The sequence below is a fragment of the Pongo abelii genome, chromosome 20 (genome assembly GCF_028885655.2).
Source record: "Pongo abelii isolate AG06213 chromosome 20, NHGRI_mPonAbe1-v2.0_pri, whole genome shotgun sequence".
In the NCBI taxonomy this organism is placed as follows: Eukaryota; Metazoa; Chordata; class Mammalia; order Primates; family Hominidae; genus Pongo; species Pongo abelii.
The window spans coordinates 11,970,394-11,992,883 of record NC_072005.2 but is presented as its reverse complement, the minus strand read 5'-3'; the positions used below and the strand labels follow the sequence as shown (position 1 = coordinate 11,992,883).

Here is a 22,490-nt window from a genome sequence, read left to right as displayed (position 1 = left end):
TTCTCCTGCCTCAGCCTCCCAAAGCTGGGACTACCGGTGCATGCCACCATGCCCAGCTCATTTTTGTATTTTTAGTAGAGACAGGGTTTCACCATGTTGGTCAGAATGGTCTTCATCTCTTCACCTTGTGATCCGCCTGCCTCGGCCTCCCAAAGAGCTGGGATTACAGGCGTGAGCCACTGCACCCGGTGCGAAAAGTAAACTTTCCATGAGGAAAAAGATGCCTGGCATTTTATCCACATGGTAATACTGACTGACAATGTCCAAATAATAACAATGTAACATTATAAGCTTGATCTAATACGTAAAACCAATGGGATATTTTATTATAGCTTCTTATTTAAAAAGAATAACGTTAGTATACAGTTATGATAAAGTTAATTGTTTACATTAATTATCTGTACTCAAAGAATCTTGGCAGATCTGAAGGCTTTCCCATACTGCTTGCATTCATAGAGTTTCTCCCAAGTGTGAACGCTTCCATGCCATTGAAGGTGCGAGGCACATCTGAAGGCTTTCCCACATTGCTTACATTTATAGGGTTTCACTCCAGTGTAAGTCCTTTCATGATATCGAAGAGAACTAGAATACACTCATAGGGTTTCTCTCCTGTGTGAGTCCTTTCATGACGCTGAAAAGAAGTAAAAGATATGAAGGCTTTCCCACACTGCTTACATTGATAGGGTTTCTCCCCAGTGTGAGTCCTTTCATGATATCGAAAAGAACTGGAAAATGTGAAAGCTTTGCTACATTGCTTGCATTCATAGCGTTTCCTTCCAGTGTGAGTCTATTCATGTCCACAAAAGGAACCAGGCTAGCTGAATGCTTTCCCACAATCCTTACATTCATATGGCTTCTCTCCCATATGAGTCCTTGCGTGTATATGCAAGGAAGAAAAATAATTGAATGCTTTTCCGCATTCCTTACATTCATAGTGTTTCTCTCCAACGTGTGTTCTTGCATGTATTTGAAGAATCTTGGCAGATGTGAATCCATTCCCACAATGCTTACATTCATAGGGCTTCTCTCCTCTGTGCTTCCTTTCATGTATTTGAAAAGAAGAGAATTTACAGAACGTTTTTTCACATTCCTTACATTCATAGGGTTTCTCTCCAGTGTGAGTCCTTTCATGCATCTGAAGGTTTGAGGCAGATCTGAAGGCTTTCCCACATTGCTTACACTCATAGGGTTTCTCTCCAGTGTGAGTCCTACCGTGCTTTCGAAGGTTTGAGGCACAACTGAAGGCTTTCCCACATTGCTTACACTCATAGGGTTTCTCTCCAGTGTGAGTCCTTTCATGCATTCGAAGGTGTGAGGCAGATCTGAAGGCTTTCCCACATTGCTTACACTCATAGGGTTTCTCTCCAGTGTGAGTCCTTTGATGATATCGAAGGGAATTACAACATCTGAAGGCTTTACCACATTGGCTGCATTCATAGGGTTTCTCTCCAGTGTGAGTTTTTCCATGTGTTTGAAATGACTTGGCAGAATAAAAGCCTTTCTCACATATATTACATTTATAAGGTCTTTCTCCAGAGGGCATTCTTATGTGTTTTTCTGTCCTTTCATGAATTTGAAGGTGCTTCACATATCTGAAGGCTTTCCCACATTCCTTACATTCATAGGGTTTCTCTCCAGTATGAGTCCTACCATGCACTCGAAGGTGTGAGGTAGATCTGAAGGCTTTCCCACATTCCTTACATTCATAGGGTTTCTCTCCAGTGTGAGTCCCACCGTGCACTCGAAGCTGTGAGGCAGATCTGAAGGCTTTCCCACACTGCTTACACTCATAGGGTTTCTCTCCAGTGTGAATCCTTTCATGATATCGAAAGGAACTGGAAAGATTGAAGGCTTTACCACATTGCTTGCATTTATAGCGTTTCTCTCCAGTGTGAGTTTTTTCATGTGTTTGAAATGACTTGGCAGAATAAAAGCCTTTCCCACATATCTTACATTTATAAGGTCTTTCTCCAGAGTTCATTCTTATGTATGTTTGAAAACTTATAAGATAGGATAAGCCTTCCCCATACTGCTTACATTCATACGGTTTTTTCCCAGAGTGGGTCCTTTCATGTCTACGAACAGAACTGGTATATGCAAATGCTTTTCCACATTCTTTGCATTGATAAGGCTTCTCTCCCATGTGACTCCTTTCATGTCTATGATAGGAACTGGAACTATGAAATGCTTTATCACATTTGCTACATTCATAGGGCTTCTCCCCAGTGTGAGTTCTTTCATGTATTTGAAGGGTAGCAGAATAACTAAAGGATTTACCACATTGTTTACATTCATATGGTTTCTCTCCAGTGTGAGTTCTTTCATGGATAAGATATAAACTGAAAGAATGGAAGGCTTTCCCACAAAATTTACATTTATAAGTTCCATCCCCACTGTGCATTACCATGTGTCTTCGAATGCTTGAATGGAAAATAAAGGTTTTTCCACAGACTTTACAAGCATAGGGTTTCTCTCCAGTGTGATCCCTTTCTTGTGTTCTAATGGAGTGGCGATACCTGAACGCTTTCTTATTTTTAGGTTGTTGACACTTATATGGCTTTGGTCCATATTCCTGATACTCATATGCCTTGTGTCCAGTGTCACCTCTGATGTTCATATTAAAAGATGAGTTACCTACGCCAACTTCTGCACACACAAAGCTGTCACATGATTTTACTTCAGGAGAAGCTTTCTTCTCCTGGAAGTTCAGTCTGTCATCTGGAACCTGGGTAAAAGTTTCTCCACAATGACTGTTGTCTTTAATTTCATTGACTTTCTCTTCTATGAGACTCCTGTAAAACATGAGAAGCACATTATGAAGGGTTTGTTTATAAGTACTTCTATATTAATCAACAAGTATTGCACTTGCATTTTTAACACTGTCCATTGAAGTGTAGGCTTTCTGCCCTGTCTGAATCGTTTGAAGGTGACTGGACATGTTCTACAAGATGACCCAGCCATACCTATTGTTTAAAAAAATATTCATAAAGGGCTTCTTAATACTATTCCCATGTAAACTATTTTACAATTACTAAATGCTGTATGTCATTTTTCTTTTGAGTCCGGTTCTTGCCCTGTTGCCCATGCTGGAGTGCAGTGATATCATCACAGCTTACTGCAGCCTTTAACTCCTGAAGTCTCGAGTGATCCTCCTGCCTTCACCTCCTGAGTAGCTGGGACTACCGATGCATACCACGATGCCCAGCTAATTTTTTGCTGTTGTTGATATGTGGTCTCAATATGTTGCACAGGCTGTTCTTGAACTGCTGGCCTCAAGCTATCCTCCTATCTCCACTTCTCAAAGGATTGGGATTACAGGAGTGAGCCCTCAGCCTCAGTCACATTTAAATATATGTTTTTTGAGAAAATATTCTAAGAAGAAATGAATTTGATGCTGGATTTAGTTCTTTGTTTTACTTCTCTTCAACATATTCTCATATTCTAAGATTGTACAGAGAGACACTGCTTTCTCTTGGAAGTGCAAATTACCTGAAGCTTCTTCTGGGGTTTTGGTACTCATATTCAATGTTCTGGTCTTTCCATTTTTTTCCTAAAATACAGACACAGAAAAATAGTCCTGAAGCAGTATAAAATCGTGAAAAAATTATTAGATTCTATGCCCATGATTTACTGCAGCCATGCCTCATTTATTCATCAAAGCATTTCCTGTCTATGTTCAAAATCACTCAACAGCATTCATGAGCTAGAAACACTGGTTTGCTAATGCACTGAGGGAAGGAATATTGTCATCCTTACCTATAGAGGTCAGGTTCCAGAAAGTTTCCAGCATCACTTCCCTGAAGAGATTCTTCTGGGAAATATCCAGCAATGTCCACTCTTCCTGGGTGAAGTTCACAGCCACATCCTCAAAGGCCACTGGGTCCTGAAACATCTCACATGTGTAGAGGAAGATGGGTGAGAGTGACAGCACTGGAGTCCTAGACCCTATTCCCAAGAAGTTCTCACGATGCCATGGACTCCAAACATTTATTCCCTGCTTTGGTCATCAGATCCCTTTCTCTCCATCTATACTTACTTTCTTCCATAAATCAATTTTTTTTTTTTTTTGAGACAGAGTTTCGCTCTTGTTGCCCAGGCTGGAGTACAATGGCGTAATATTGGCTCACCACCAGGGTTCAAGCGATTCTCCTGCCTCAGCCTCCCAAGTAGCTGGGATTACAGGCATGTACTGCCACGCGTGAGTGACCTTTACCATTTCCCTCTTGTAGTGTGAGTGTTGTCTTGTCTCGAAAGAAAAATGGGTCAGACACAAAGTAAGCCTACCCCACTAGGAACTTTGTTAAAAAAAATTTCAAAAAGGGATTTAAGGGAGACTATGGAGCTACTATAACACCAGGAAAACTTAGAACTTTGTGTGAGACAGACTGGCCAGCATTAGAGGTGGGTTGGCCATCAGAAGGAAGCCTGGATAGGTCCCTTATTTCAAAGGTATGGCACAAGATTACCTGTAAGCCAGGGCATCCAGACAAGTTCCCGTACATAGACACTTACTTACAGCTGGTTTTAGACGCCCCCTCCAGTGGTTGAGAGGACAGGCAGCAGCAGTGTTAGTGGCAAAGGGACAGATAGCCAATGAGGGATCTCTCCCCACCTGCCAAGGGAAGTCAGCCCCTAAAGTTCTATCTGACCCAATGTCAGAGGACCCATGGCAGGAAATGGCACAGCAATGCCCCCCGCCCTTACCTAGAAGAGAGACTCCCCACTCCTGAGCCCACAGCACCTGTGCCTCCTCCGGACAGATACACCCCTAGACCACCCAGAGCAGACAAGAGAGAATGTGAAGCTGTGGGAGAAACCCCTCCCTTGGCAGGTCATTTACGACCTAAGACTGGAAAGACAAATGCCCCCAGTTAAAGAAGAAACAAAATGGCTCCAAGCCAGAGGTCTCAGGCAAGGACGAAAGGGCCTTGTTTAATCTGGCAGAAGGGTTACTGGACTAAGGGGGACCGGGCTCAGGTGCCCCTAACAAGCCCATGGTCAGGACGACAGTCAGGGACAAGGACGTTGAGTTTCTTGTCGATACTGGTGCTGAACATTCAGTAGTAACCACTCCGGTCACCCCCTTATCCAAAAAGACCATTGATATAATCGAAGCCACAGGAGTCTCGGCAAAACAAGCTTTCTGCTTGCCCTCGACTTATACTGTAGGGGGACATGAAGTAATTCATCAGTTCTTGTACATGCCCGACTGCTCCTTGCCCTTGCTGGGAAGGGACTTGCTTAGCAAGCTGAGAGCCACCATCTCTTTTACAAAGCACAGCTCTTTTACAGCTAAAGTCACCTGGAAAGGGAGTCATCACGGCCCTTGCGGTCCCCCAGGAGGAGGAATGAAGACTTTTCTTAACCGAGCCAGGTCAAGAGATAAGACCAGCTCTGGCTAAGCGGTGGTCAAAGTTGTGGGCAGAAGACAACCCTCCAGGGCTGGCAGTCAACCAAACCCCCATACCTATAGAAATTAAGCCTGGGGCCCAGCCGGTGAGGCAAAAACAGTACCCGGTTCCCCAGAGAAGCTCTTGAAGGAATCCAGGTCCATCTCAAGCACCTGAGAGCCTTTGGAATTATAGTCCTTTGTCAGTCTCCATGGAACACTACCCTCCTGCCTGTTCCCAAGCCAGGAACCAAGAACTACAGGCCAGTACAGGACTTGTGCTTGGTCAATCAAGCTCAGAAAGAAAGCAAGTCATCTGCAGCCTACTGCAACCTAAAACCAGAAGGCAGGTGAGAGAATTCTTAGGAACAGTAGGGTTCTGCAGACTGTGGATCCCAAACTTTGCAGTACTGGCCAAACCTCTATATGGGGTCACAAAGGGGGGTGCTGGGAACCTTTTGAATGGAAATCCCAACAACAGTGAGCCTTTCATGAGTTAAAGGAAAAACTTATGTCAGTCCCAGCCCTGGGGCTACCTGATCTGACAAAGCCTTTTACACTGTGTCAGAAAAAGAAAAAGATGGCAGTCGGAGTTCTAACCCAGACTGTAGGGCGCTGGCCAAGGCCAGTGGCCTACCTTGTACCCACTTATTCTAAAGAAGAAAAGGACTTTCTCCAGGCAGAGGGAGGACAGGTGATGGAAGAAGGATGGATCTGGTTACCGGATGGGAGAGTAGTTGTGCCACAGCTGCTGGGAGCCACAGTCATACTGGCTGTGCATAAAACCACCCATCTAGGCCAGGAGTCACTTGAAAAGTTGTTAAGCCGGTACTTCTACATCTCACATTTATCAGCCCTTGCCAAAACAGTGGCACAGCGATGTATTACCTGCCAACAACACAATGCAAGGCAGGGTCCAACCGTCCCACCCAGCATACAAGCTTATGGAGCAGCCCCCTTTGAAGATCTGCAGGTAGACTTCACAGAAATGCCAAAATGTGAAGATAACAAGTATTTACTAGTTCTTGTGTGTACATACTCTGGGTGGGTGGAAGCTTATCCAACGCGAACTGAGAAAGCTGGTGAAGTAACCCGTGTGCTTCTTCAAGATCTTATTCCTAGGTTTGAACTGCCCTTACGAATCGGCTCAGATAACGGGCCAGCATTTGTGGCTGACTTGGTACAGAAGACAGCAAAGGTATTGGGGATCACATGGATACTGCATGCCGCCTACCAACCTCAGAGTTCCGGAAAGGTAGAGTGGATGAATCGGACTATCAAAAATAGTTTAGGGAAAGTGTGTCAAGAAACAGGATTAAAGTGTGTACAAGCTCTCCCTATGGTACTATTTAAGATTAAATTTACCCCTTCTAGAAAAACAGGATATTCCCCTTATGAAATATTATATCATAGCCCTCCTCCCACACTATGGGGACTTCCAGGCACTCCCTGAGAATTAGGTGAAATTAAGTTACAGCGACAGCTACAGGCCTTACGAAAAACTACATGAACAATCTCAGCCTGGGTAAACGAGAAATGCCCCATTAGCTTATTCTCCCCAGTTCACCCTTTCTTCCCAGGTAATCGAGTGTGGATCAAGGACTGGAACGTAGTCCCCTTGTGCCCATGGTGGAAGGGAACCCAGACCACTCACACCACCATGAAGGTAGAGGGAATCCTGGCCTGGATCCACCACAGTCATGTAAAACCTGCGGCTCCTGGGAGGCAGGACCAAGCCTGGAAAACCCCTGCAAAGTGACTCTGAAAAAGACGACAAGCCCTGCTCCTGTCACACCTGGAAGCTGACTGGTCTATGTGCGGCCAAAGCATGAGGAAACTCATCATGGGACTCATTCTCCTTAAAATTTGGACTTGTAGAATAAGGACATCAACTGATTTTCCCCACATGGAAGATTGTTCCCAGTGTATTCATCAGGTTACTGAGGTAGGGCAACAAGTTAAAACAATCTTTCTGTTTTCTAGTTATTATGAATGCCTAGGAACTTTAAAAGGAACTTGCCTGTGTAACACCACTCAGTACAAAGTGCGTAACCGAGGAAATGCCTGACCTGATGTGTACTATAACCCATCTGGGCCTCCCATGATCATAGTCTTTGAAATAAGATTAAAAAGCTAGTTCTTTTCTAGGTAATAGAAGTAAAAAAAAATAGCTAAAACAGAAAAAAAAGAAACCCCCATTTACATGCTCAACCGGATCATATAGTTACAAGCTATCTTAGAAATAATCACTAATAAAACTGGCAGAGCTTTAACTGTTTTAGCCTGGTAAGAAACCCAGATGAAAAATGCTATCTATCAAAATAGATTGGCCCCTAGACTACTTGCTAGCAGCTAAAGGAGGGGTCTATGGAGAATTTAACCTAACCAATTGCTGTCTGCATATAAATAATCAAGGGCAAGTAGTCAAAAATATAGTTACGGACATAACAAAGTTGGCACATGTGCCTGTACAGGTTTGGCATGGGTTTAATCCTAAATCTGTATTTGGAAAATGGTTTCCAGCACTAGGAGGATTTAAAACACTTATAATAGAAATAATAATAGAAACCTGCTTGTTACTCCCCTGCTTGCTACCTGTGCTCCTTCAAATAATGAGAAGCTTTGTCACTACCTTGGTCCACCAAAATGTTTCAGCACAAGTGTATTACATTAACCACTACTGATCTGTCTTACAGGAAGATCTAGGTAGTAAGGATGAAAGTGAGAACCCCCATTAATAAGTGAGATTCTCAAAGGGGGGAATAAGGAAGGAGACCACCTCTCTTATTGTCTCATACCTCAGAAAAAGAAAGACGAAGCAAAAGTTAAAAGAAGGCAGAAATGAGATCAATAGACAGTCTGGTGCCACACTCCAGGCCTGGTAGTTAAAAATCAACCCCTGACCTAACCACTTGTATTATCTATAGATTCCAGACATTGTATGAGAAAGCATTGTGAAAGTCTCTTTTCTGTTCTGCTCTGTCCTGTTACCGATGCATGCAGCCCCAGTTACACACCCCATCCTTGTTTAATTGATCACGATCCTTTCACATGGACCTCCTTGTAAGTCTTTAAAAGGGACAGGAATTTCTCTCTCTCGGGGAGCTCAGTTTTTAAGATGCAAGTCTGCTGATGCTCCCGGCCGAATAAAGCCACTTCCTTCTCTAACCCAGTGTCTGAGAGGTTTTGTCTGCAGCTTGTCCTGCCACAAATCCAGGGAGAAAAGTGAGCTGCCTGGGCTGTCCTTAATGTCTCTTTGGACTGTGGGTCTGTAGCACCTGTCATAACAGAGTCCTATGAATTAATATGCAGAAAAATGTTAACATTAGCAGTCCTGAGGCTGTGTTTCCTTGAAAATGCCTGTTCTCAAAGTGTAATCTTTGATGACATTGTTAGAGAAGGCAGATAGCTAGTCAAGAGCAGGAGGGGAAGTCCAGGAGAAAGCCCACACCCCCAGGGACCACCCAAAACAGGCATGCTAGATATAAGCAGAGAGGAGGGGAGACACCTAACTAGAAATAAACATCCATTATGATGCCTAGGAATCATTCACTTTGCAGTTATCCTGTCAGAATGTAGTTAGATAGATGCTGGTAAGAAGGGCAAAGGAAAGGGGACATTCCTAAGCAAAACCTGGCACCCTAAGTACACAAGAGGGCAAACAAGAAACTCCTAAGAGATACCAGGGTGTAATAAGCACAGATTCAACCACTATACAACCTTCCTGGGGTGGCAGTAATGAGCAATGCAGCCACCCACATATCCACTGATGGCTGAATGCATAAACAAAATGTGGTAAGTATATACATACGATGAGATATTATTTATACTTAGAAAGTAACATCTTGGCCAGGCACTGTGGCTCATGCCTGTAAGCCCGGCACTTTTGGAGGCCGAGGCGGGTCGATCACCTGAGGTTGGAGCTGGAGACCAGTCTGACCAACACGGAGAAACCTCGTCTCTACTAAAAATACAGAATTAGCCAGGCATGGTGGCACATGCCTGTAATCGCAGCTACTCAGGAGGCTGAGGCAGGAGAATTGCTTGAACCTGAAAGGCAGAGGTTGCAGTGAGCCGAGACTGCACCACTGAACTCCAGCCTGCTGTCTCGAAAAAAAAAAAAAAAAGAAAATAACATCTTGTTACATACTACAACATGCATGAAACCTCAGGATAACTGCAATAAGCAAAATACAATAGAATTCATCTTACAGAACTTATGTAGATTTGTCAAACTATCTCAAGTGTACATGTAAAATTCCTTAAGCTGATAAGTTTTAAGTTTTGTTTTCCAATAAGTAATGATAATAAATCATGGTAGCAGCCAGGCGTGGTGACTCATGCCTATAATTCCAGTACTTTGGGAGGCCAAGGCAGGTGCAATTATGGAGGTCAGCAGTTTGAGACCTGCCTGGCCAACATGGTGGAACTCCATCTCTACTAAAAATACAAAAATTAGCCAAGCACAACAGCGTGGTACTGGTACCAAAACAGAGATATAGACCAATGGAAAAGAACAGAGCCCTCAGAAATAATACCACACATCTACAACCACCTGATCTTTGACAAACCTGATAAAAACAAGAAATGGGGAAATGATTCCCTATTTAATAAATGGTGCTGGGAAAACTGGCTAGCCATATGTAGAAAGCTGAAACTGGATCCCTTCCTTACACCATACACAAAAATTAATTCAAGATGGATTAAAGACTTAAATGTTAGACCTAAAACCATAAAAACCCTAGAAGAAAACCTAGGCAATACCATTCAGGACATAGGCATGGGCAAGGACTTCATAACTAAAACACCAAAAGCAATGGCAACAGAAGCCAAAATTGACAAATGGGATCTAATTAAACTAAAGAGCTTCTGCACAGCAAAAGAAACTACCATCAGAGTGAACACGCAACTTACAGAATGGGAGAAAATTTTTACAATCTACCTATCTGACAAAGGGCTACTATCCAGAATCTACAAAGAACTTAAACAAACTTACAAGAAAAAATCAAACAACCCCATCAAAAAGTGGGCAAAGGATATGAACAGACACTTCTCAAAAGAAGACATTTATGCAGCCAACAGACACATGAAAAAATGCTCATCATCACTGGCCATCAGAGAAATGCAAATCAAAACCACAATGAGATACCATCTCACGCCAGTTAGAATGGCGATCACTAAAAAGTCAGGAAACAACATGTGCTGGAGATGATGTGGAGAAATAGGAACACTTTTACACTGTTGGTGGGACTGTAAACTAGTTCAACCATTGTGGAAGACAGTGTGGCAATTCCTCAAGGATCTAGAACTAGAAATACCATTTGACCCAGCCATCCCATTACTGGGTATATACCCAAAGGATTATAAATCATGCTGCTATAAAGACACATGCACATGTATGTTTATTGCAGCACTATTCACAATAGCAAAGACTTGGAACCAACCCAAATGTCTGTCAATGATAGACTAGATTAAGAAAATGTGGCACATATATACATGGAATACTATGCAGCCATAAAAAAGGATAAGCTCATGTCCTTTGTAGGGACATGGATGAAGCTGGAAACCATCATTCTGAGCAAACTATCTCAAGGACAGAAAACCAAACACCACATATTCTCACTCATAGGCGGGAATTGAACAATGAGAACACTTGGACCCAGGGAGGGGAACATCACACACTGGGGCCTGTCGTGGGGTGGGGGGAAGGGAGAGGGATAGCATAAGAAGATATACCTAATGTAAATAACGAGTTAATGGGTGCAGCACACCAACATGTCACATGTATACATGTGTAACAAATCTGCACATTGTGCACATGTACCCTAGAACTTAAAATATAATATTAAAAAAGAAATCAGCCAGGTGTGGTGGTGTGTACCTGTAGTCCCTGTTACTTGGGAAGCTGAGGCAGGAGAATCATTTGAACCTGGGAGATGGAGGTTGCAGTGAGCCGAGATCACACCACTGCACTCCAGCCTGGATGACAGAGTGAGACTTCGCCTCCAAACAAACAAACAAACAAAAAACGACAAGAATGAATAAATAGAGGCAGAAAAGGCATCTGACAAGCCTTAGCCCATTTATGAGTAGTGTTCCATTTTTGGAACGCTAAGCATGTGGGAGTTATTTATATCCTACTGTTCAAGGTTATCGCCAAAGTCTGATTTTTCACACATCTTCAATTCAAAAAATTGCAATCTCCAGCATAAATGGGTTAATATCTCCTCATGATTAAAAACACTCAACGAACTATACAAGAGAAGATTCCATAAGATGACAGAGAGGCACAAGGAACACAGAAAAATCTATAGGCCAGGTGCAGTGGCTCACACCTGTAATCCTAGCACTTTGGGAGGCTGAGGCAGACGGATCACGAGGTCAGGAGATCGAGATCATCCTGGCTAACATGGTGAAACCCCGTCTCTACTAAAAATACAAAAAATTAGCCGAGCGTGGTGGTAGGCACCTGCAGTCTCAGTTACTCGGGAGGCTGAGGCAGGAAAATGGCTTGAACCCAGGAGGTGGAAGTTGCAGTGAGCCGAGATGGCGCCACTGCACTTCAGCCTGGGTGACAGAGTGAGACTCAGTCTCAAAAAAAAAAAAAAAAAAGAAAAATCTACTATAAAGACATGTATTAAAAATTCAAAACCAGAGGCCAAGGCAGACAGGTCATTTGAGCCCAGCAGTTCGAGACCAGCCTGGACAACATAGGGAGACCCCATCTCTATAATAAAATAAATAAATAATTAGACATGGTGGCACACAACAAATGGTACTGAAACACCTGGATTAGCAAATGCAAAGAAATGAATTAGATACAGAACTTCACCTTTTACAAAACTACCTCCTAATGAATCATTTACTTAAATGGAAAATGCAAAACTCACAACTTCTAGAACGTAACACTTGTGAAAATCAAGACAACCTTGGATTTGGCAATAAGGTTTCACACACAACACAAAAAGCATGATCTGTTAATGAGAAAATCGATAAATTGGACTTCAAAGTAAAACTGTCAGTACTGGGACCAAAACAGATATACAGACCAATGGAACATAACAGAGGCCTCAGAAATAACACCACACATCTACAACCATCTGATCTTTGACAAACCTGATAAAAATAAGAAATGGGGAAACGATTCCCTATTTAATAAATGGTGCTGGGAAAACTGGCTAGCCATATGTAGAAAGCTGAAACTGGATCCCTTCCTTACACCTTATACAAAAATTAATTCAAGATGGATTAAAGACTTAAATATTAGACCTAAAACCATAAAAACCCTAGAAGAAAACCTAGGCAATACCATTCAGGACATAGGCATGGGCAAGGACTTCATAACTAAAACACCAAAAGCAATGGCAACAGAAGCCAAAATTGACAAATGGGATCTAATTAAACTAAAGAGCTTCTGCACAGCAAAAGAAACTACCATCAGAGTGAACAGGCAACTTACAGAATGGGAGAAAATTTTTGCAATCTACCCATCCAACAAACGACTAATATCCAGAATATACAAGGAACTCAAACAACCTTCCAAGAAAAAAATCAAACAACCCCATCAAAAAGTGGGCAAAGGACATGAGCAGACATTTCTCAAAAGAAGACATCTATGCCGCCAACAGACACATGAAAAAATGCTCATCAACACTGGTCATCAGAGAAATGCAAATCAAAACCACAATCAGATACCATCTCACACCAGTTAGAATGGCAATCATTAAAAAGTCAGGAAACAACATGTGCTGGAGAGGATGTGGAGAAACAAACAGGAACACTTTTACACTGTTGGTGGGACTGTAAACTAGTTCAACCATTGTGGAAGACAGTGTGGCGATTCCTCAAGGATCTAGAACTAGAAATACCATTTGACCCAGCAATCCCATTACTCGGTATATACCCAAAGGATTATAAATCATGCTACTATAAAGCAATATTCACTATTCACAATAGCAAAGACTTGGAACCAACCCAAATGTCCATCAATGATAGACTGGATTAAGAAAATGTGGCACATACACACCATGGAATACTATGCAGCCATAAAAAAGGATGAGTTCATGTCCTTTGCAGGGACATGGATGAAGCTGGAAACCATCATTCTCAGCAGACTATCACAAGAACAGAAAACCAAACACCGCATATTCTCACTCATAGGTGGGAACTGAACAATGAGACCACTTGGACACAGGGCAGGGGACATCACATACCGGGGCCTGTCAGGGGGTGGAGGGCTGGGAGAAGGATAGCATTAGGAGAAATACCAAATGTAAATGACAAGTTGATGGATGCAACAAACCAACATGGCACATGTTATACCTATGTATCAAACCTGCACGTTGTGCACATGTACCCTAGAACTTAAACTATAATTAAAAAACAAAACAAAGTAAAACTGTCTGTTTTGGAAGTGACTTTGTTAACAGAATAAAAAGGTGACAGACTGGGACAAAATATTTGCAGAACACCTATCTGGTGATGGACTGGTATCCAAAAGGTATGAAGAAGTCCTAAAATTCTATAAGAAAAAAACCAACCAATCAAAAAAGAAGCAAAAACCAGGCACGGTGGCTCACGCCTATAATCCCAACACTTTGGGAGGCTGAGGTGGGTGGATCGTCGAGGTCAGGAGTTCAAGACCAGCCTAACATGGTGAAACCCAGTCTCAACTAAAAATACAAAAATTAGCTGGGCCTGGTGGCGTAAGCCTATAATCCCACCTACTCTGGAGGCTGAGGCAGATGAATCACTTGAACCTGGGAGGCAGATGTTGCAGTGAGCCGAGATTACACCACTGCACTCCAGACTGAGCCAGACACAGTCTCAAAAAAAAAAAAAAAAAAAACAAGATCTTTCCAAGTATACCTCCCCACAAAGACTGTAATTTTTTTTTTTTTTTTTAAGACGGAGTCTCGCTCTGTCGCCCCAAGGCTGGAGTGCAGTGGTGAGATCTCGGCCCACTGCAAGCTCTGCCTCCTGGGTTCATAACATTCTCCTGCCTCAGCCTCCCAGTAGCTGGGACCATAGGTGCCTGCCACCACGCCTGGCTAATTTTTTCTATTTTTAGTAGAGACGGGGTTTCACCATGTTAGCCAGGATGGTCTTGATCTCCTGACCTCGTGATCCGCCCGCCTCATCCTCCCAAAGTGCTGGGATTACAGGCGTGAGCCACCGCGCCCGGCCAAAGACTGTAATTATGGCAAACAAACATATGACAGGATGCTCTATATTACGTGTCATTAAAGAGCGAAATGAAAACAGGCTGGGCGCAGTGGCTCACGCCTGTAATCCACCACATTGGGAAGCCGAGGCAGGAGTTTGAGACCTGCCTGGCCAACATGGTAAAACCTCATCTCTACTAATAATACAAAAATTGGTCAGGAGAGGCAGCGCATGCCTGTAATCCCAGATACTCCTGAGGCTGAGTCAGAAGAATCGTTTGAACCTGGGAGGCAGAGGTTGCAGTGAGCTGAGATTGCGCCATTGCACGCCAGCCTGGGAAACAAAAGCAAAACTGCATCTCAAAAAAAAAAAAAAAACCAAAGAAAAAAGAAAACAATGAGGCAGCAGCAAATACCTGGTGGAGTAGCTAAAATCCAAAACACTGACACTTCCTAATGCCAATGACAGTGAACACTCATTCACTATCGATGTGAATGGAAAATTCTACAGCCAATTTGGAAGACAGTCTGCGGAGGTCTGAAGAAAATAAGCATGGTCTTCCTGATTCAGTAGTCTCAATCCTACAATATTGACCCAAATGAACTGAAAACTGACGTCCACACAAAAGTCCTCCCACAAACGTTTTTAGCAGGCTTACTCATAACTGCCAAAAACTAGACTCAAACAAGGTGAGTCTTTTTTTAAAAAAAAATAGATGAGGTCTCACACTGTATCTACCAGGCTGTTCTCTAACTCCTGGCCTCAAGCAATCTTCTCACCTCCGTCTCCCATGTAGCTGGGAATTCAGGGATGAGGCATCACACCAGGCTCAAGATGAGCCTTTCATTGTTTCAGGTGAATAAAGAAACAAACTATGGTAACACCCATCCAATGTAATGTTACTCAGTGATGAAAGAAAATGAGTGGCCGGACATGATGGCTCACAAGTGGAATCCCAACACTTTGGGAAGCTGAGGTGGGAGGATCACCTGAGCTGGGGTGTTTGAGACCCTGTCTCTAACAAAACAAAAACAAATTTTTTTTTTTTTTTTTGAGATGGAGTCTTGCTCCGTCGCCCAGGCTAGAGTGCAGTGGCGTGATCTCAGCTCACTGCAAGCTCCGCCTCCTGGGTCCACACCATTCAAAAACAAAATTTTTTTTAGATAAATAAATAAAAATAAAAAATACATGAGTTGTCAAGCAACAAAGGTATCGAGAGACCTTCAATGCATATTTTTACATCGAGGAAGCAAGTCTGAAATGGCCACTTACAGCATCATTCCAAATATTTAATATTCTGGAAAATGCAAAACCGAGGCAGGAACATTATCATTTGTTGCCAGGGATAAACAGGGGTGGCAGAAGAGGGAGGGGAGAGCTATGATTAGGAGGAGCACAGGGGATTTTGAGGGCAGTGAAACGCTTCTGTATAAGACTGTGATGGTGGATACATGACACACGTAGTTGCCTTAAACCACAGAACAAAAAGAGTGAAGTTTCATGTAAAAGATGGACTTTAGGTAATAATAATATTGGCTTCTTCAATTTTCATCGTGTTCACATGTAATATATTCTTGCATCTATTATAGGATACACTACACACAGTCAATATGGTTTCCTTGGTTTAAAACATTTTTTTTTTTTTTTTGAAACAGGGTCTTGCTATGTTGCCTAGGCTGGCCTCCAACTCCTGAGGCCAAGCTATCCTCCTGTTTCAGCCTCTCTAAGTGGTAGAATTACAGGTATGAGGCACAGCACCTGGCCAGACAAGATGTTTAAAATAGGGGGAACTATGAGCTTGGAAGAAAAATGTGGGAACTCTGGATTATCTACTCAATGTTTTGGGTAAACAACCACTGTTCTAAATAATAAAATCAACTAAATAAGAAAGTGAATTAACTATCATTCCATGTAAGGTTCATAACTGAGTTTAAATAAAATCCAATATAAAATATCACATATTAGCTGGGCGCAGTGGCTCACGCCTGTAATCCCAGCACTTTGGGAGGCCGAGGCGGGCGGATCACGAGGTCAGGATATAGAGACCATCCTGTCTAACAGGGTGAAACCCCGTCTCTACTAAAAATACAAAAAATTAGCCGGACGGGGTGGCGGGCGCCTGTAGTCCCAGCTACTTGGGAGGCTGAGACAGGAGAATGGCATGAACCCGGGAGACGGAGCTTGCAGTGAGCCGAGATCACGCCACTGCACTCCAGCCTGGGCGACACAGCAACACTCTGTCTCAAAAAAAAAAAAAAAAAAAAAAAAACCACACATTGGTTATCATTTGCATAAAAAACGTGCAAAAATAAAATATACTGATGTGGATGGGTACCCAGGTTGGGGAAGTATAAAGAAAAGTAAGGCAGTTATCGTTCACAGTACTGACTCCATCAATATTTGGATTCATTGTGCAATTCTTTTATGTATTTTGTGCATATGTAATACTTTTAGTTTCTAGAATGCACACTCTATACAGAAATAAATCTCAGTGAATTTTAATTATCAGCAACAACAGCATAGCATATTGAAACTAATTTTTTTGTTTGTTTTCTTTTCTTTTTTCTTGAAACAGGGTCTCGTTCTGTTACCCAGGCTGGAGTGTAGTGGTGCAATCATAGCTCACTGCAGCCTTGAACTCCTAGGCTCAACAGATCCTTCCACCTCAGTCTCCTGAGTAGCTGGGTCTACAGGCACACATCACCATGACCAGGTAAGTTTTTGTATAGACAAGGTTTGCCATGTTGCCCAGGCTGGACTAATTTCTTTTTTTTTTTTTGAGACAAAGTTTCACTCTTGTTGCCTGGGCTGGAGTGCAATGGCATGATCTTGGGATCTTGGCTCACTGCAACCTCCGCCTCCCAGGTTCAAGCGATTCTCCTGCCTCAGCCTCCTGAGTAGCTGGGATTACAGGCCTCTGCCACCACGCCTGGCTAATTTTGTGTTTTTAGTAGAGATGGGGTTTCTCCATGCTCGTCAGGGTGATCTTGAACTCCTGAACTCAGGCTATCTGCATGCATTGACCTCCCAAAGTGCTGGGATTACAGGCGTGAGCCACCGTGCCTGGCCACTAATTTTAAAACTAATGTTCTTCAAGTCCAAAAAAGTCTCAAGAAGGATAAAAAATGATTATTATGCAAAAAGTTTATACTGAAAAACATCAATATAAAATGCAATAAATGGAAAAATGCCATGTGTCCTTAAAAGGAGATTAAGTATCACTATGATGTAACCTCTCTGAAATATGCCTACAGTTATATTTTATGAAATTTACAAGGAAGTTTGTTTCCCTCACTAAAATTAAGAAAAAGGTACTTCTAAAAACTGAAATAGAAGACAATGACTAAAAATAGACAAGATCCTCTATAGAATATTGTTGGGAGGTGTTATGGCATGAATATTTGCATCAATCCAAAAAAATCATACACTAATAACCTACCCCCAATATAGTATTAGAAGTTGACATCTCTAGGAAGTAATTAGGATTAGATGAGAGCATAGGAGTAAATCCTTTCTGAATGAGATTGGTGCTCTTATAAGAAAACACAGGAGAGCCGGCTTCCTCTCTTCTGTCATGTGAAGAAACCACAAGAAGACGATCATCTGCAAACCAGGAAGTGGGCCCCTGCTGGACACTAGATCTGCCAGCTCTCTGAAGATGGACTTCATGACCTCAAGAACTGCCAGAAATAAATGTTTATTCTTTAAGTCACCCAGTCTATGGTAATTTGATATAGCAGCCCAAGATGACTAAGATAGAGAGGCACTATCCCTACTACACACTGCAGCTTTGTACTCTATACTAATTAAGAGAAAATGGTATTAACAGAGAGATGGAAAGACAGACCAATGGAAAACAGCAAACTGTGAAACGAGGGCATCTATGTTGTTGTTGTTTTTTTTTTTTAGACGGAATTTTGCTCTTGTTGCCCTGGCTAGAGAGCAATGGCACAATCTCGGCTCACCGCAAACTCCACCTCCCAGGTTCAAGTGATTCTCCTGCCTCAGCCTCCCCAGTAGCTAGGATTACAGCCATGCACCACTATGCTTGGCTAATTTTGAATTTTAATAGACATGGAGTTTCACCATATTGGTCAGGCTGGTCTCAAACTCCTGACCTCAGGTGATATGCCAGTCTCAGCCTCCCAAAGTGCTGGTATTACAGGTGTGAGCCACTGCACCCAGTCTGGGCATCTATTTAAGGTAATGTGAAACTATGACAAACCAGGTATTTCAGCCAATGATACAAGTGGTGAACACTTAACAGAAAAAGCAGGGACAAATGGTTATCTACAGGAGAATAATCTACTACCCATCATCTCCATATACAATAATTTAATTAATTCTAGAGTTGCCGGTTATAGTGAGTTCTTATATTGATATGTTACCTTAGCATGCATTTTGATTATGGATTTAACATTCTCATAACAGAAGAAAACTTTACTCAAACTCAGCAGAGTTGCCAGTTCTCCACCTCCTCCCAGTTCCTCCATGTGGTCAACTCACATATATTTGTTACACAACTGCATTTTGGTGACCACCTCCCTGTAGGACAGCTAAATACAACCCTGTTGGGGTGGTCTTTCCTCGTCTTTTGGGATATTTCTCTCTTCACAGTTGAGACAATCCAAAGGACAATAACCATTTCTGTTTTTCCTCAGTAGCAACATCCGATTAGCTGATCAGCCATGTGTCTCCAATTAATGGAGACTGAAGTTGGGAGAGAGAAGCTGAGCACCCACGAACTGGGTATCTAGATGAAAAGTATACCAGGCATCTCCTCCACCACTAGTCATTCAGCTGCTCCCTTGGGAGGCCCCACTCCCCTAGGCACAGATACCCACTAGACCCTCCAAGAGACATGGCAATTGTGGGGGTCTTGGGTCAGCTACAGGCAGTTCTAAAACTCAAAATCTGGAAAAGATAGGAGTGTGTACTGAAGACATATCACCCTGCAAAGTTTCCAGAAAGGAACCTCATCCCAAAGACGTCCTGATAAGGTGTCTGTGTCTAGAAAAGATAAAAGGAGGAGAAGCAGAAAGGATTTTTCAGGAAAATGTCTAGTGGTTATTCTCTGCTTTCTTGTCATGTTAAATGTTCAGAAACAGATTTTACTGCAAGCCCTTGAAGAGTTAGGCTGTGGTATGAGGGTGGAGGATTTGAGATCCGGCATCCCATATATTTGAAAAATGTAAGGGGAAACCAGTTGCCCTGGAAAAGCGTGGAAAAATTTAAATAAGAAGCAATGAGACCGAACTGTGTGTAGTGTCCTAAGGTCCTACCTAAGGACCCTGAAATCAAATTTAAATACAACTCTTGGAAATTACTAATTTGTAGGGAAATAAAATTCATGCTTAACCAGGCACAATTTACCTACCTTGTAATTACATACCTAGAAATTTTCTACCTACATAGGCTGTTTGAACAAGTAAGTCAGGCTGGGCGCAGTGGTTCACACCCGTAATCCCACCACTTTGCGAGGCCAAGGTGGGTGGATCACTTGAGGACAGGAGTTTGAGACTAGCCTGGCCAGCGTGGTAAAACCCTGTCTTTACTAAAAATACAAAAATCAGCTGAGTGTGGCAGCACATGCCTGTAATCCCAGCTACCTGGGAGGCTGAGGCAGGAGAATTACTTGAACTCAGGAGGCGGAGGCTGCAGTGAGCTGAGATCGCGCCTGCACTCCAGCCTGGGTGACAGAGTAAGACCCTATCTCAAAACAAACAACAAAAACAACAAAGTAATTCAAAAATTTAAGCTGGTAGATCTCTAAATTATCTTGAAGCAATGTGATCATGGAGTTGAGTCACCTGACACACAGCTTTCACATAGCTAGCTGGAATCCTCCATTCCCTGATTACAGATTCACCTTCTTTCTTACCTGTAGTGTTTTGTAAAATGTTGTAAATGACTGAAGGGAAACAGGAAAGACCTTTTCCCTCTTCACTATTTTTTTTAACTTATATTAATATGATTTTTCACAAATGAGATGGGGTCTCAATATGTTGCCCAGGCTGGTCCTGAACTCGTGAGATCAAGCCATCCACCTGCCTTGGCCTCCCAAAGTGCTGGGGTTACAGGTGTGAGCCATCCTGCCAGACCCCTCTTCACTACTGATCTCTGTAGTAGACTACAGAGACCACTTTCTCACACAAAGATTTCATGGCTATCAGATTGTCTTCAGCTAGAATGTTAAATTCACTCTTTTAAATTGAAAAGGAAACAAAAACCAGCTAGAAAGAAAACAAGCTCTGGGAGAAAAAAGTAAACCATTACGAATTAAGTTGTTAGCCAGGTGCAGTGGCTGATTATCTGGATCTGTAATCCCAGCACGTTTGGAGGCCAAGGAAGCAGGACTGTTTGAGGCCAGGAGCCAGAGACCAGCCTGGGCAACATAACGAGACCTAACCTCTGTAAAAAATAAAAAATTACCCAGGTGTGCTGGTGGGCAACTGTAGTCTCAGCTACTTGGGAGGCTGAGGTGCTTGAGCAGGGGAGGTCAAGGCTGCAGTAAGCCATCATCGCTGGGTCACAGAGCAAGACATTGTCTCAAAAAAAAAAAAAAATTAAATTGTTGTATCTCATACATCAGCCTTCTATGGAAAATGTAATCCTGTTACATTTATTTGCCTTTTGCCTATATAAGTGTTAGGGAAGCAGGTGCCTAAGGGAGCCAGAGTAACACCAATTTAAGTTTAGCTCCATCTTGAGACTAACAAGAAACATTCCTTGCCAGTCACAACCCATGATCATAAAGTTTCCCATGAAGAAAACAGCCTGAAGATGCCTGCAAGTATCCTTACACTCCCACAACGACAGAATGTCCCGATGTCCCAATACCCATAACAATATGTGCTTTCAAGATAATTACAGTTGTTTTAATGCACTTGGGTGCTAAAATGTAAAGGATAGTTTTCTTTAAATCAACAGAGTAATAAATTTTGTGATGCTGTCAGCCCACATGCAGGTAGGCACAGCTTAGTTTAGTCTTTACATAGACAAGATCCCTACGTAAGAAAAACTTAGTGCGTTCCTCCACTTGCTGTATGAGGATGCCCTACTCTGAAACAGAGAAGCTTTTTCTTTCTTTTTCCTTTTCTCTAAATAGAGAAAGAGTCTCGCTGTGTTGGTCAGGTTGGTCTTGAACTCTTTCTTGTTTTGTTTTTTGAGATGGGGTCTCACTCTGTTACTCACACTGGAGTGCAGTGGTGCATTCTCGGCTGGGCTGCAAACTCTGCCTCCGGGGTTCAAGTGATTCTCTCACCTCAGCCTCCTGAGTACCTGGGACTACAGGTGCAGGCCACCACACCCGGCTAATTTTTGCTAGTTTTGGAAGAGATGGGGTTTCACTATGTTGCCCAGGCTGGTCTCGAACTCCGGACCTCAAGTGATCCTCCCACCTTGGCCTCCCAAAGTGCTTGGATTACAGGCCTAAGCCATCATGCTGGCCCACAGTAGCTTTCAATAAACTCTCTTCTCACTGCACTTTGTGACTCGTCTTGAATTCGTTCCTGTGTGAGATTCAAGAACTCTCCTGGGGTCTAATCAGGACCTCATTTCCCAGTAATACAAGCAAGAACTTAACTTCCAATTTTGGAGTACTGAGTCCATTTCCCCAGAGTCTGTGTTTTTCCCAAACGGGCGATTGCTATCTTTCCACTTGAATAAACTCTTCAAACTGAAATCTTGACCTTTCGATTATTTTGGAGTGACAAGTCCAAATAAGGCAACTGCATCTCTGCAACCAATCAAGCATTTATCTGGTTTGTCTCCTCACGTAACTTATAAAAGCCTACCCCTAAACTGGTAGACTAAAAATAAAAACATACCTCTGGCCTGGCGAGATGGCTCACATCTGTAATCCCAGCACTTTGGGAGGCTGAGGTGGGTGGATCACTTGAGGTCAGGAGTTCGAGACCAGCCCGGCCAACATGGT

General features: G+C 42.7%; 1 protein-coding gene across 5 annotated transcripts in view; it reads right to left on the bottom strand.

Moving 5' to 3' along the window:
• Positions 1-296: 296 nt before the first annotated feature.
• The window catches only part of LOC103893050 (zinc finger protein 700), a 37,455-nt gene continuing 15,261 nt past the window's right edge, over positions 297-22,490 (bottom strand). For 2 of the 5 annotated variants that reach the window (XM_054539776.2, XM_054539777.2), the window contains exons 2-4: positions 3,757-3,892; positions 3,490-3,550; positions 297-2,792 (exon numbers count right to left, since the gene is read on the bottom strand). In XM_054539776.2, coding sequence (XP_054395751.1) covers positions 815-2,792; positions 3,490-3,550; positions 3,757-3,892 — 2,175 coding nt within the window. In that variant the 3' untranslated portion in view covers positions 297-814. Of the gene's footprint in view, positions 2,793-3,489; positions 3,551-3,756; positions 3,893-20,986; positions 21,878-22,490 lie in introns of those variants that run through there. The other 3 variants (XM_063719969.1, XM_024237929.3, XM_063719970.1) reach the window with 2 other exon arrangements.